This window comes from Desmodus rotundus, chromosome 4 (assembly GCF_022682495.2).
Source record: "Desmodus rotundus isolate HL8 chromosome 4, HLdesRot8A.1, whole genome shotgun sequence".
Lineage (NCBI taxonomy): Eukaryota > Metazoa > Chordata > Mammalia > Chiroptera > Phyllostomidae > Desmodus > Desmodus rotundus.
Window position 1 is genome coordinate 126117392 of NC_071390.1, and position 14707 is coordinate 126132098.

At 35.2% G+C, this 14707-nt stretch overlaps 1 protein-coding gene across 2 annotated transcripts; it reads right to left on the reverse strand.

Annotated features, from left to right (window-relative positions):
- Nucleotides 1-5690: 5690 nt before the first annotated feature.
- LOC128780691 (beta-casein) lies at nt 5691-14056 on the reverse strand. Of its 2 annotated transcripts, none has more exons than XM_053922781.1 (8): nt 14008-14056; nt 12053-12115; nt 11239-11262; nt 11104-11130; nt 9483-9524; nt 7624-8139; nt 6771-6809; nt 5691-6016 (listed from the first exon to the last, which is right to left on the reverse strand). In XM_053922781.1, exons 2-7 carry the CDS (start codon nt 12101-12103, stop codon nt 6804-6806), a joined length of 666 nt encoding a protein of 221 aa, XP_053778756.1. In that variant the 5' UTR covers nt 12104-12115; nt 14008-14056; the 3' UTR covers nt 5691-6016; nt 6771-6803. The 2 variants fall into 2 exon arrangements, with proteins under 2 accessions (XP_053778756.1, XP_053778755.1); XM_053922780.1 differs by having other exon boundaries at nt 9483-9527.
- Nucleotides 14057-14707: the final 651 nt, after the last annotated feature.

A 14707-nucleotide genomic window follows, 5' to 3' on the forward strand; every position in this document is an offset into this window, starting at 1 on the left:
ATTGTGGGTGCTGCCTTTGATACTAGAATGTGCATTTGGACCTGATGTTTTTAAAATATAGCTGATTGCAGTCTACAGAAACATATATCTCATTTAAATTTATTTCTACACTTGCTTCATTCATAATAATGTTTTCCTTTTTGCCCTACTTTGTGCAAAATATTAAGACCATAAGACCATCCACCTCCCACTCAGACCGTTATGTAGCTCAACATCAATCTGAACAGTAAGTTTCCTCTAGTCTTAAATGACAACTTGGTTCTCAAAGCACTCTTCTCTGTCCTTTGTTTCCTATTCCATCTATTTCCTGAATGGTCATAATGGTGAGAAAAATAACAATTACAATTTTATATCCTAAAATTTACTTACCAACTTTAATATGCAGTGTGTTTATATGCATTTTCACAATTTCTTCCTAAAACTGTTACTATAACATCTTGCAAATGAGAGAATTACATCTAAAAAGATTAAGTAACTTGCCCCTGAAAGTACCTATTTTTTATAGCCTTTCTTTCTTTATTTTTTACTTTTTAAAATTAATTAATTTATTTTTGTTCAGTTACACTTGTCTCCATTTTCTCCCCATCCCTCCACCCCATCCCAGGCAGTCCCAGAGAAATTGAAATTAAGAACATTTTAACAATAACCAGAGGGGAGTGGGGAGGAGATAGAGGGGAGAGGGGTCTATAGGAGCTACTATGAAAGTACCTATTTTAATTCGGTTCTCTTTGTTCTTTCTTCTTCTTGGTAGAAGTCTCTTTATTTGATTATTTCTCCCAGGTATTTTCACAGGCTTCCCTTCTTTCTCCAATATATAATATCAATTTTCTTTAAGGTTCTGACCTCAGCCTACTTCATATCTGACTACATGCTCCCTGTGGCAACTTACCCACATTAATTACCTTCTATATCTTATGACTCACAAACACATTCAGCTATCTCCTGGACACCTCTAAATATTTGTTGGTCATCCAGAATCATATATAAGTAACATGAGGGCAATGTCAATATATTTTTTCTTTGTACTATCTTTACGTTTTAAATTTTTTATTGCATTTCTTGGGGTGATAATGGCTAATAAAATCATATAAGTTTCAGGTGTGTAATTCTATAACACATCATCTGCATATTGTCTGTGTGTCCTTATGTATCTCTTAGCTTCTGTCATTGTGTCACTTCCCAAGGTTCCGAGGGTACTCAAATCCTATGGGAGTAAAGGCATCAAGTTAATGAATGCACGTGAACCATAGGGTGATAAGACAATCATGTTTTCTGCAGACTAATATGGATTAGAGTAGACTAGTTTTTAAAACAGTCCCATAAAGTACAAACCACTATTTTGTAAGGTAGAAGTAAACCTTTTCTTTTATCATTTTCTTCTTTTTCTTTAGCTTTCAAAACAGAATGGAGAAAACTGTATTTATCATGTTACTATCAATAATGCAAATACTAAGAATTTACCTGACAGCATATTTGAAATACCAACTGTAACAGATATTACCACTTTATTAAATTTGCAATAATTTATTGTTGTTCTCTAGGAAGCTATTGCAAAATCCAAATGAAGAAAAAGATAATGATATAATTCACTGTCTTTGCATCTTTTGGTTTTTGATTGTCACTGAAATTCCTTCAGATATATGAAATTAGCATTTAATTATAGCAGGAGATGCAACATTGTTTCTTATTCAGCATATTCGACCTCCCTACTCCACACAAGAAGGAGGAAATATAGGGAGTAGACCAGTTTCCTCCAAAGGCCCTAGATATCTTTCCTTGCCTCTTCCTAGCTTCTCCTCACTGGCAGCATTGCTCGATTTGCAGCTGCATCTTGTCATGCACACCTCCAATGCCTGCTTCTGTCTTCATAGGACAATCCTTCCTCTGTGTATATCTGTGTCCAAGTTTTTCTTTCTTGTAAAGAGAACAGTCATCGGATTTGGGGCCCACTCTAATCCAGGATGACCTCCTCTAAACTTGATTATATCTACAAACTCCTTGTTTTCAGATGAGGTCACATATAAAGGTACCAGGGGTTATGACTTAAACAGAACTTTTGAGGAAACAAAATTCCACCTACTACATTCATTTATACAGAAATTCAATATTTCTGTGGTATAATAGACTGATTTTCAGTTTGGTTCTTAGATCGTTTAGATAATTGTTGAGAGAAAACACATTCTGTCATGTTGAAGTATTTCATTAAATTTAATATCAACGTTGTCACAATATGTTGCAGTTCACTTATGTTGTATATTTAGAAATATTTGTAAATTTCTACAACTTCAGCTTCTATTCAGCTTCTATTTGTTTATTGAAGCATGTTTGGAAGCAATTATGACTTATGTAGATGTCTACACCTTAAGTAAATTGAGGGAAGGAAAGATGCAAAGCATTGCAGAAGCCACTTCCCTACAAGTTGAAGGATTTTCAGCAGGTATGTTTTATTAGCATACAAGATTTCTCCAGAAGGTCAAAGCAAAATATTTGTTAATCTCAGCTTGTCCATATTGACTACGTGCATATTTCCAGTTACTAGCCCTTGGCCAACACTGGGGTTTCTTAATAACTAAAGGTAAATGCTATTATCCAAGCCTATATCTGTAAGTTTCTTAGGGAAGGATATCATCAGTCTGTCGGAATTCTTTAGTAATAACTGCATATGGTTTGCACCAGGCTCAGTAGAATCCAAGAGTAAGGGACTGAAATGGGGGTGATTTTCAGTAATCATTAAGACTGCTCATGTGCATAAAATATGCCTGGAGGACTATTGTAAGGGACCCTCACAATAAGTAGTTTTAAACTTTCTGGAAAGAGGTGCTTTGCAGGCCCTCCATTCGTGGTTTAAGACCTGGAGAAAAACGTATCCTGTGCTACCAAGCACTGTGAGGACAAATAAGTTTGTTTGTGAGCTCTCAGCACCTCTTTTAACACATATCCCTGTCCTGATGTTGCTGTGCCTCGTTCATTGTCCATAATAAAGCTGTTCTGTCAGGTAAACTGTTCAAACCCTGGGAATCCTTTCAGCCATCAAAAACTTAGTCAATGATTGTGTAACTAACACAGGCTGCACAGAAGAACTGGACCTCTGAATAATACACAGAGAAGAGAATGAAACAGGGAGTAAGTTGCAAGTTTCCCCCCATATCCTACTTCTTCTTTCTCAAATTTCACTCCAGTAAGGCTAAATCCATGCAGCTCACAATAGTATTATCCAGCCACTCCACAGCTACTGAGGAATCCAGGTCCTATGCCCTATTGTTAAAAGGCATTCAAGCCCAAAGGCAAAGAGGTTATGCTGCATTGGCGGGGCCCCTCACATAGGGAAGAAAAAGCAAGTGGGCAAGACACTGGAATAAAACACATGATTTTAAATTTAATATACATTTAAATTTTTGAAGCCACAAGCATGCACTTAGGAAAGCTCACATATCAAAATGAATCATTACAAAACATCCATCATCCAGGTTAATGGAAAGAAATACCACTAGTACCTGAGGGCACCCTGATATTCCCTGTCAAGACCTACCTCCCCTCAGATAACTACTAGTCTAACTTATCTCATCAGAAATTAATTTTTATAGTTTCTAATAGAGTCTATTTATTGGGGTGTAATCCCTGTTCTATTTTCTGTCTGGTTACTGTCACTCAATGGTAGTTATATGGAATCATCCAAGTTGGTTTGTGTGGCAGTCACTCATTCACACCAACCACAATATAATATTCCATTCCATTGCATATCACAATTTATTTGTACAAAATACTGTTGATTCACATTAGTGTTGATTCAGTTTAATAATCTTCAGAATAATACCACTAATAACATTGGGTACATCTGTTTAGTCTACATATATTTTATTTCTGTTTTCTACATACTTGAGTGAAACACCTAGTCATGAGATATGCAAGTGTTTGTCTTTGAATGAGACGGACACTGGTTTCCAAGGTCCTTGTGCCAGTTTACATTTACATCAGCATTGCTTAGCATTCCTTTTGCTTCTTTTTGCAAACACTTGGTATGGCATGTATTTTTAATTTTAGTCATTTTGATGGTTGTTTCATGGTATTGTATGGGAGCTTTAATTTGCATTATTCTGAGGACTAATGTTGTTAAGTACCTTTTCAGATGTTTATTGGCCATTAAGATTTCCTCTTTTAGCGAAATGCCCATTCAAGTCTATTGCCTACATAGTATTGTATCAGTTGCCTTTCTCATTGAAAGATGCTCAATTGAATTTAAGGAAGTTAGACACTGGATCCAGATGAAGAGTTATGCTTCACCAGGCCAGATTGGAGATATTAAATAGATACTCAGGTGTGAAGGCTAAGAAGTCAAATGAAATGTAAGAGTTTGGAGACAAGGATAGAAACAACTTTGAAGATATACATTTAGATGCTCATAGACTGTGGATGGACCTAAAGCCATTGAAAAAAACACCACCACTGAGTAAGGCTGACTCAAAGGGCACTCCAACTCTGAAAGTCTAGGAAAAGGAAATATCTAAGGAGATTGCAAAGAAATCTCTAGTGAGTTAAGAGAGATAGTGAGGGTATAACAGGTTTAGGGTTTCAAATGAAGAGAAGTAAGTTTTGAACTGGAAGGATGATCAACTCTATCAAATAGCAAGAGGAAGGGTAACATGAACACAATATAGCCAGAAGAAAGTTGCCGGTGACCTTGAAAAAAGTGGTTTATTTATTCAAGGAACAAAAGTAGAAACAAAAGCTTCATGGAGGCAGGTTGACGAGAGAATTACATATGAGATAATTGAAGAGGATGTAAGGATACTTCCATAATAATTGCCATTGATTAACCTGAAGAACAGTGGGGGATATGGAGTATGCTGTTAAGATGGAAATTTTTTGATTAAAGATGGAAGATAGCATAGCATAAATGTGGTTTGCACTTGATCCTGATGTGAGGAAAACATTGAGGATGCAGGAAATATGGAATAATTGCTAGAGATGAATCACTGAGTCAACTCAGGTGGATCAACTTCAATGCATCAGAGCTTCCTCTTAGCCTTTGGTTTGGGGGCCTTACTCGCTAAAGGCAAGGATCCCAGCTCATTCTGACTGTGGTCCTGGCTCTTGCAGCTCTGATAGAAGTTGTCAGTAATATGGGGCAATGGAACACTTACCACATTAAAACTTCAATAAAACCCTGTGCATTGGCTGTAATATAGATGTGCACATTGAAGTTCCAAAAATCAAGTAACTTTTAACATTCATCTTAACTGTTATTCTACAGAGCTGTGCATCAGATTTCACAACTGAAACTCTTTTTTCTCCAGGGTGACCACAAAACCTGACATCTGATGCTGGGTACTTTTGAAGGTGTAATGTTTTAACTGGAACTAGGGGTGTGAACCAAGACTTTCTAGAGCAAAAACAGCATGTGATCATCTTTCTTCCTAACTCTTTGATACCTCTTAATATTCAATTCAAAGCATTCCACTTTATTTCAATTCTCCCATGAATATTTTATGTATCTGTTTATTTATATTTTCCCCTCACCATTTGTCCCCCCATATCTTCTTCCACCTCCAACCATGCCCCTCTCCCCATCAGTCACTGCACTGTTGTCCGTGTTTTTCCACAGCTACTTTTAACAACAGTAAGAATCTGAAGTTAACATTAAAGAGGCCAATTAGGTTTCAGGAATTGTAATAAGCACAGGAAAACTGAAATATGCATAAAGGATTAATTTATTGAAATGACTGCCTAGGAAACGATGATAACAAGTACAATTCCAGAAACTAGTTTTAGACATACTTTTCATATGGTTATGGTACTTCCAACTCAAAATCAGCATCCTATGGTACCATTTGAATTAAAATTCAGAAAATAGAGGTTACGAGTTGAATACAAATTCAGATGAATGCTATATAATACAATAAAGTAAATAAAGAAATACATTTTCATGTTATCCATGTAGAATTATTAAAAATTGTTAATTTTCTGATGGCTTGATACGAACATTGAAAACATGTCACATTGCCAGTCGCAGTCAATTCTAGGGAATAGAGAACAAATATAGAATTAGTTGTTTTGTTATATAATCATACATCTCTCTCTCTCACTCTCTCTCCATTTGTAATTTTAGTTTAACTAACCCTTTAGAAACATTTTATTACTACGGTACCAACTTGTGCCCTATCTTGCATAGAAAAGTCTCCAAACCAAATAACCTCTCACTTCGAATTGTTTTAATGAAATATCTACTCTAACATAATCACTAAAAATTGTGTACCTTAAGAATCTCAAAGTTATATTCTCTACCCTTTTCATTCCTCAGAGTGTAATTCATTTTATTTTGACCCATGAATTAAAGACAACATGTACATTTTAAATGAAATGGAAACAATAAAATTTTATGCGACTTAAAGTAGAAATGAGGCTACAAGTTGATTTTTTTAAAGGTTCAAACATATTTACATGAAAGTAGAAGAAACTGCTTTCAGTTAGTTTGCCCTAAAAATGATGAAAATCGAGCTTGAGGACATAGGCACTTAAAACAAACAACAAATGTGTCAAGAACACTATTAAATTTAAAATTATTTAAAGTGTAAATACATAATTTCAGGTGAGTACATAATAGTCAACTAATCAGATGTCCCTGACACACTGATCATTAATAAATAGTTCATATTTATTGAACTTCTTTAGTAATGGAGTTTCTCACTACTTGGGCTTATTCAGTCAATGAAATGTAAAAATACATTAGCAATAAACATAATTAGTCTAATCTTCAAATTCCCAAAGCTTACCAAATCTGAGGGACAAACAACTTTGAAATCTTCTTAAACCTTAAAAAATAAGTAAATAGATAATCAATCAATCAATAAATAAAACAATTCACTTTTTGACAAATACACTTCTAAAAATTCTGTGAGCCAGGACCATTGTGGCTCCACTGGTTGAGTGTCATCCCTCAAAACAAAAGTTTGCTGACTCACTTTCTGGTCAGGGCATCCGCCTTATTGCAGGCTCACTGCCTAATAGGGGTGTGTATTACAGGCAACCTACTGATGTTTCTCACATCTATGTTTCTGTCCCTCTCTTTCTCCCTCTCTTACCCTCTCTCTAAAAGAGCAAATAAAAAATAAAAAAAATTTTAAATGGTATGATTAATGAAATAACCATCTATATCATTTGCCTTCCCATGGGCGTATCACAAAAACAAGATGTGAATTAAAGCATACAGAGAACAGATATGGAAAAAAAAGAAAACTTCAAACTGTAGAAAATAATAAAACTTCTTTATTTCACATTCAGATTACCAACTTTAATTCTGCCTTTAGTACTTATTTATCAATATTCTCAACAGCTCAATTGTTTCAGAATCTCTGAAATAATTTCTTTCCAATGCTCAGGATCTTCTATATAGAAAATCAGAAAAATTACATCTAAATCTCTGTGAGTAATAGTAGACATTGGGATTTAGGGGGAAAACTCCTAGGTTATTTTATTGTGTAACTAGTGTTGAGAATCCCTGATTTCAATGTTGTGCATTTAGCTCCATGCATTATTCACTTATTCATTTATTCTGTATTTCTCACTCCTTCTAACATCATATAAACACCATGAATAAGACAGCAGAGTTGGTAAATTAGGACTTACTTGTTGTAAATTGTAAACTGTGGCAGTAGGTTGAGTCACAGGGTAGGACCCCTGGGTAGGGTCAAGCAGAGGCTCTTGGTAAAGCACAAGGGCTGGGATGGGCATATCTCTCTGGGGGTAGGTGATCACTTGCTGGGAAAGAGGCAGGGCTTTGGGCTGAGAAAGGGACAGGAGGGGCTGAGTAGGAAGCCTGGCAGTCTGAAGAAGAGGCTGGGAGACCTGGTGCATCAAGGGCTGGAGCAGAGGCAGAGAAAGCTGTGGGAGATTTTGGACTTGGCGTTGGAAAAATGGCACCACTGGAGACTGAAGAAATGGCATCACATGGCGCTTAGGAAAGACGGTTGCCTTAGTATTGGGGCCTTGAATCACTTCAGGCTGAAAGACAGGCAGCACCACAGCAGGCTGAGCAAGAGGCAGGACATTTTGTGGAAGGGCAGTGTAAGGGTTGAGCCCAGCAAAAGGATAGACAAAAGGCTGTGGCTGGACAAGGGACTGGAATTGGTCCTGGTGTTCATCCTGGAGAGAAGGAGAAAGAATCTTTGAGTCCATGATTCACCTATAATAGCCATTCATGATGAATTAACATCCTCTCTTTTGAACAATCATGATGGACTGAAAGGAAAGTAAAAAAATCTTTTACTTATGCCGGCGAGAAATTATTTGGGGTCACACAAAGACTAATGACTTAAATCCTCATTGAAGGATTTCTCATTAGCCCACTTCCTTTATAAGTGAACAAAGATCAAACTGAAATCAATGTTTGGGGAATTCAAACTCGTTTCTCCTTTTCCCAGTTGCCTTCAATAGCTAGGTAACTATTGGCTAGCTGTACAGTTTGGTACTGAGACAGCATGGGATTTTCAACATAATGTGGCAATAATTGACCAAATTTGTTTTCATAAGGAAGATTTATTTTAAAAATAATCGGAGAAATGACTTCAGGATTACTTTTGTGTGTTTTAATGAAAAGTAAATCTTAATTTGTGGTTTAATTGAAGGATTTACTCTACACCAGCTAACTTCTAGCACTACTTCCCTTGGCAGATGGTAGTTACCGTAAGTCTTTAAGAAGCATCAATTGTTACATTTATTTTGATTTAGAAAAATACTTGTTGTAATTTCCAAACAAACACACTCCACTGATAGAACAGGACACTAAAATATTACAGTTAGATAAATATGTTACCACACGTGTAATTTACTCAAATGAAGAACTTCATGTTTTCTGAGAAAGTCTTTCACTTTAAAGAGCTCAGCTACTAAAATCCTGTGTGATGTTGGCACACAATTGTGTACTCGATTGTCCTGTATCTCACTCACTGCTCTCATCTGCATAATGGAAATTCTTTAACTGCAGGTGCTCATAAATGTTGGTATAAAGCATGTACAAGTTTAATGTATACCATTGAATATTTATTGTGTCAGCTCATCAACCCTAAGGGATTATGAACATTTTCAGGTTTCAGATGAAGCAATTGAAGTACAGAGAAACTTGGGGCCAAGGTTGTCGAGCTAATCAATGATCAAATTAAGATTTGTGCCATATTGCTTTCTTATTTCTTTCATTAGCCTATCTATTGTGAGAATAAGGGGAATCTTGTTCCCAGCCTGGAAATGTATATGCCAGCATGCATTTATGAAAAACTGATATACCATTAGTAAAGTGAGCAGATGTATAATAATTCTTAAGTATTTATTTTCTGCAAAGAGATCATAATAATGAACTTATGTCTTAAAATATATTGACAAAGTCATTTCTTTCACTGGCATTTATTTTATTACAATTCTTTAGACTAATCATGAACATCTTTTGTATCTATTATGTTTTTAAAATTTTAGAAATGACATGAACAAATTACCTGTCTTTGATGCTCTTTGTCATTTTCAAACTTCTCGGGTTTCTGCTAGAAAACAAACCACATGAAAAGAAATGGTATAATCTGTAAAAATTGAATGTAGGAAATTATGAAAATAGGCGCATTGAAATACTAGGTTCGATACCCCCCTTGTGTGGGATATCAAACTGAGACTTATACACACACACAGTATGGCGGTTCCCAGAGCTCAGGGGGTTGGCAGGATTGGAGAAAGTAAAGGGAGCACATACACGCTGATGGAAGAGGATTGAATTTGGGTGGTGGGCCCACAATGCAATGTACAGATTGTGTGTCATAGAAATGTACACCTGAAACCTATATGGTCTTATTAACCAATATCACCTCAATAAATTTACTATAAATAAATAAATAGGTCTACTTTGTTAATGTGTGTAATGGATTCCTTCAGAAAAATAAAATAAAATTAGGTTACACTTCAAAAAAATTTTATTTGCCCATATAAATCAGAAAATAAGGCTTTAATAGGTTAATGAGGACACCTTGCTTGACAACATCATTAAAAACTCAGGACTCTTAGTAAAACTCATACATTGCCCTCTTCTACATCAGAGAGTTCTATACAAGACAGATGAATGCAGTCAAGAAAAACGGAGTGTTGGTTTGCAAACCAATGTCACCGCAATAAATTCAATTACAAATTAAACATTTTTATAATAGAAAAAAGGAACAGAAAATTAATGAACATAGTACAGAAAAAGGCATTTAGTAGGTGCTGTTTTTCTCTCTCACTATGTTCCCTCTCTGTGACAACAATCAATCTCTAATGTACCATCTGATTCTATAAGAATGTAACTCATTAATCAGCAACTATAATAACCCTCGATACATTCTTTGAATCATTCTTAGTTTATTTGTTATGTTTAAGCTTCAAGTGAATTGTAAGAACTGAATACTTTCCCCAAGAACCTGATAACATTTGTGATGAAGTTTACCCGTGTAACCTTTAACAGGTGTTGACAGACCCAAAAGTGGTGCAAGCGTGAGTATCCGCCTGCCTCCCACAAGCAGATTTAAGACTGAAACCAAGTCTCACTGCCTCTTAGTCACTAAAGTGACTACTGTAATTACACAGTATGTCCCTTTGCATGTCCGCCCACCTCCTATATCCCTGTTCTTTCCTATGGGCAGCCTCTCTTCAGTTCGTACTGTGGCTCCTAGTCAATGTCTGATCCACAGAAGGCAACCAATAAATGTCAAAACAGTGAGTGAGGTCACCATGGACACAGCTCAAGGCAGATAAAAAGACTGTGCAGTTCATGTAAAGAAGGGGGTGGGGCACAGTGACACAAGTTCAATCAGCAAGCCAGCACAGAACTGCTTGAATACTGAATTCTGCTGACATTTATTTTGCCCTTAACCGTATATAATGGAAGTTTACATCCGAACTTATATATAGAACTAGTGCATTGATTAATGCCCTAAGTAACACAATACAAAAGACAAACAGCAAAGAGAAAAGTACTTTCTTCACAATATTTAAAAATTTTCATAAACATTAGTAGATGCAAAAGATGTTCACAGTTAGTCTACAGCATTTTACTGTTCCCAAACTGGGAAGTGCCTCAGAATGAACTTATCTTACCTCTGTGTTTGGAAGGCTTTCTACAGTCTATACGGAAAAAAAAACAAAAAAACAAAAAAGCACAATCAACAACTGGGTCAGCAAATAATGTTACTATTTTATGGTGAAATTTTCTCGGAATAAAAAATATCTTACCGCTCTGGATACACTGAGTTCTTCCTTATGGGGGGAAAAAAAAGAAAACACCATTTAGTTTCCATAACTAACTCATTTTTCCTACTTACTTTTCACCTTAGTAATGCAGAGCTATCTCCCTCACAAATTTAAGTAATAAAAATTCCCTAATTACTTTTCACCTTAATAATGCAGAGCTATCTCCCTCACAAATTTAAGTAATAAAAATGTTGTATGTCTTCTGAGAGCCTCGAAAGGTAATTGTGTTTTATGTGTTTTATATTTGGTAACTTTAAATGGCATGTTTTTATTTTACCTGAAGGAAGAACATATTTGATGGGTAACAGAGAGGGAGTTATTGTAATATGTATCAAGCACTTTTCATTATGATTACACATATATCTGTAATTATTATTACTGCCTGATACTTCACCCTCTGGATGTCTTTGGACAGACAGGTAGGATTTGCCCCCACACGTCCCAGGGTAAGAGGTGCATGAGTTTCATCACTGGATATGGTATATCCATGTAGGCTGGACACGCACGCCATTGTACTTGTGCAGTATTACTCTCTTCAATGTTTGTTTCTTTTGTTTTGTCTGTTGCTTATTTGCTAATTTGTTTTTATTTTAGGGACTGGTGAAATTTAACTCAGGTTTGTGGCCCTAAAGGACACTGTTGAAATAGTGAGTGAATGTACATGATTTTCTTTAAAGAATTTTTATAAATTCTGCTGAAATTCTGCTTTATTTGTACATTTATGAAATTGATGATATTGTTCTCTTCACATGGGAAGACATTTCACTTCGTGTTAATTATCTAGAGGTTTTCTTACCTCCGTTGCAAGGGCAAGGGCCGCCAGGCAGGCAAGGATGAGGACCCTCATGGTGCTCAAGGCCTGTGAGAGGGAAAAGTACTGTGGTTGTCAATGTGACATATTTTCTTAATTAAGTAGGCTTATCTCTCTTTTAAAAAAGCAAAGTGACTGTATGTTAGAAAAATTACTAATGGAAGTTTTATTATATAACCAAAGTCAAAACCTTCTGTGGCTCCTTAGGCTTACTTATCAACTTTGTACTTCAGTGAAAGCCATTCTGCATTTTCAGCTCAGCTCTACCCCACCTCACTCTTTTTTTATCTCATTGACAGTACAATGTGTAGTTTTGAAAGGCAGGAAAAAGTTGAAAATAGATAAAGTTTGATCAATTGATTCATTTATTTAAAATGAGTAACATTTATTACTCACGTTGTCTAGCATCTGCGTTTAAAGCAGTGAACAAAATGTTAAGGTTTCAGCCCTGATGAATCCTCGTATCCATTGGGAACAGACTAATTAAAGAAAATGTATGCATGGAAGATCATAGTTTATTTTACCTTTCATTTTCTCAATGCAACTGTTTTCATGAATAAATGGTTCAATCATATCTCCTTATTTCTAATAAGACTGAGATTTTACTTGAACATTTCACTTATTTGCTCCGTTTATCCAGATGTTTTTATAGGACTGATGCGTTGTTGTTTTCCTATGCGTAGCCACCCCTCAGTCTCCATCCCCACACACCTAATGACACCTCTTTTCCTTTGTGCTGCATAACCTTACACATCATAAAACACACTTCCTTTTTCTGGATTTCTTGATGATTTACCAAAGGATCAGGTTGTTTTGCCCAGTCCCTAAAGCAGGCTACTTATTATTGTAGCATAATATAAAATGTAGGTTAACACTTTTGACCAAAATGTACTAAAGGCTTCATTTTCTTCCATCTCTATAATTTCTAGTAAAAAATAGTTTGGGGTGACCAATATACTTTGACACACAATCTACAATCCTAGATTTATAAATTAAATTTCTGTTACAAATATTTCATGAAAAGATCCTAATTCATGTGAAAAATATACCTTGCAAAATTTAAAGCTGAAATATTTCTCTTTACTAAGCAAATGTGTTTTCTAGGTTTTCCTCATGGGTATTATATAATTCTTACTAATTTTATTTTGCTCAAGACCTCTAATATTAGAGATTATTATGAGTATGGAAGATTTCATTGATTTTCTACCTTTTATAGTTAGCATTTTATATACTAATTCTTAGACAAACATTATTATTAAAATAAATAGTCTAATGTACTTTTTCTTTAAAATCTTTTTGTTTGTCTTTTCAAGTTATTTTTACCTCTTCTAGAATGTATCTTACAAAGTAAAACATTCATTTTTAAGTGAATTCTCTTTTTCCTGTCTATTTTAACATTTTTAAATCTCTTGAATCAAACAATAGTGTGGGATGTTACACGTTGTAAACTAGAAGCTTGCAATGAATGCTCCTTCTAAAAATATTATTTAAAAGCATTTCAAGTAGTGCATGTTTCTAAATAACTCCCATAATATCTTCACTCAATATGCTACCTTCATGACCTCTGTTGAATAAAGCTTTCACAATAATTTCCTTAAAATACCTTAAATATATTTGGTTTGATGAAATTAATATGCTTAATTAAATTGGAAAACATATAATTCAGAATTGGGCCTTTCATATAGCCTAATAACTACCCTAAACTAAAAAATATACAACCGCATTTTCTTTGGCTCATAAAACCTGGACTTATAACTTTCACCAAATCTTCATAGATACTTCTACTTTTTATAACCTAATTGTTGAGAATAATGTCAGTACTACTTTAAATACCTTTACTTCAAAGTCTATTTTTAAAAAATTATTTTCTTCATATATCTCAATTAAGTTGAAATAAAGCTACAGAAAAGAAACATCAAATTTAAATAGGAAATTCTTACCTTCTTTCCAAGGTGGAGGACAAGAAGTGAAGGAGGAGCTAAGTGGATGATGGTCCGTGTGTTTTTGTGGCTGTTTATATACTGTATTCGATGGCATGTTAATTTTGTGGTTTGAAATAAAATCAAGAGTAGCTTCAATTCCAAGAAGTCTGCATTAATAGAAAATGATTTCTGCCCAATATCTGTCCCCAGAAATTCTGGGAAGCATTCTGACAAGGAAGCAATTCACATCTGGCAAAGGAAATCTGTCCAGGAAATGCAGTTGTCTAGTAACTGAAGACAATCATTGAAGGACAGTGACCCTCTGGCTCAGTCCCCAAGTTCAGACTTAATTAGGTCTCTAGCACTTGGTGGGTCCTCAAGATCTCACTTGTGGGGGATGTTATGAGCTTCATGAGCTTTCCTCTTCATATTTTCTATGAAGATACTGAGACACAAATAAGTTACATAACTTGCAAAATCCATATATTTTGTTCATTGCAAAGGTGCCATTTAAAGTCATATCTGAGTACATGTGTTTCTATTTGATTACATGCAATGCCCATGTATTAACTCCCTGAGATGTTGTTATAAAATTTATCTACCACTGTAGCATTTGGGCTTAAACATGCATATTTGTTATGCCCACACTGGAGTAATGGGCACCTTTGCTGAATGTAAGCAGGGGTTCTGGTCCTTAAGGTGCTATTATTCTAGTCTA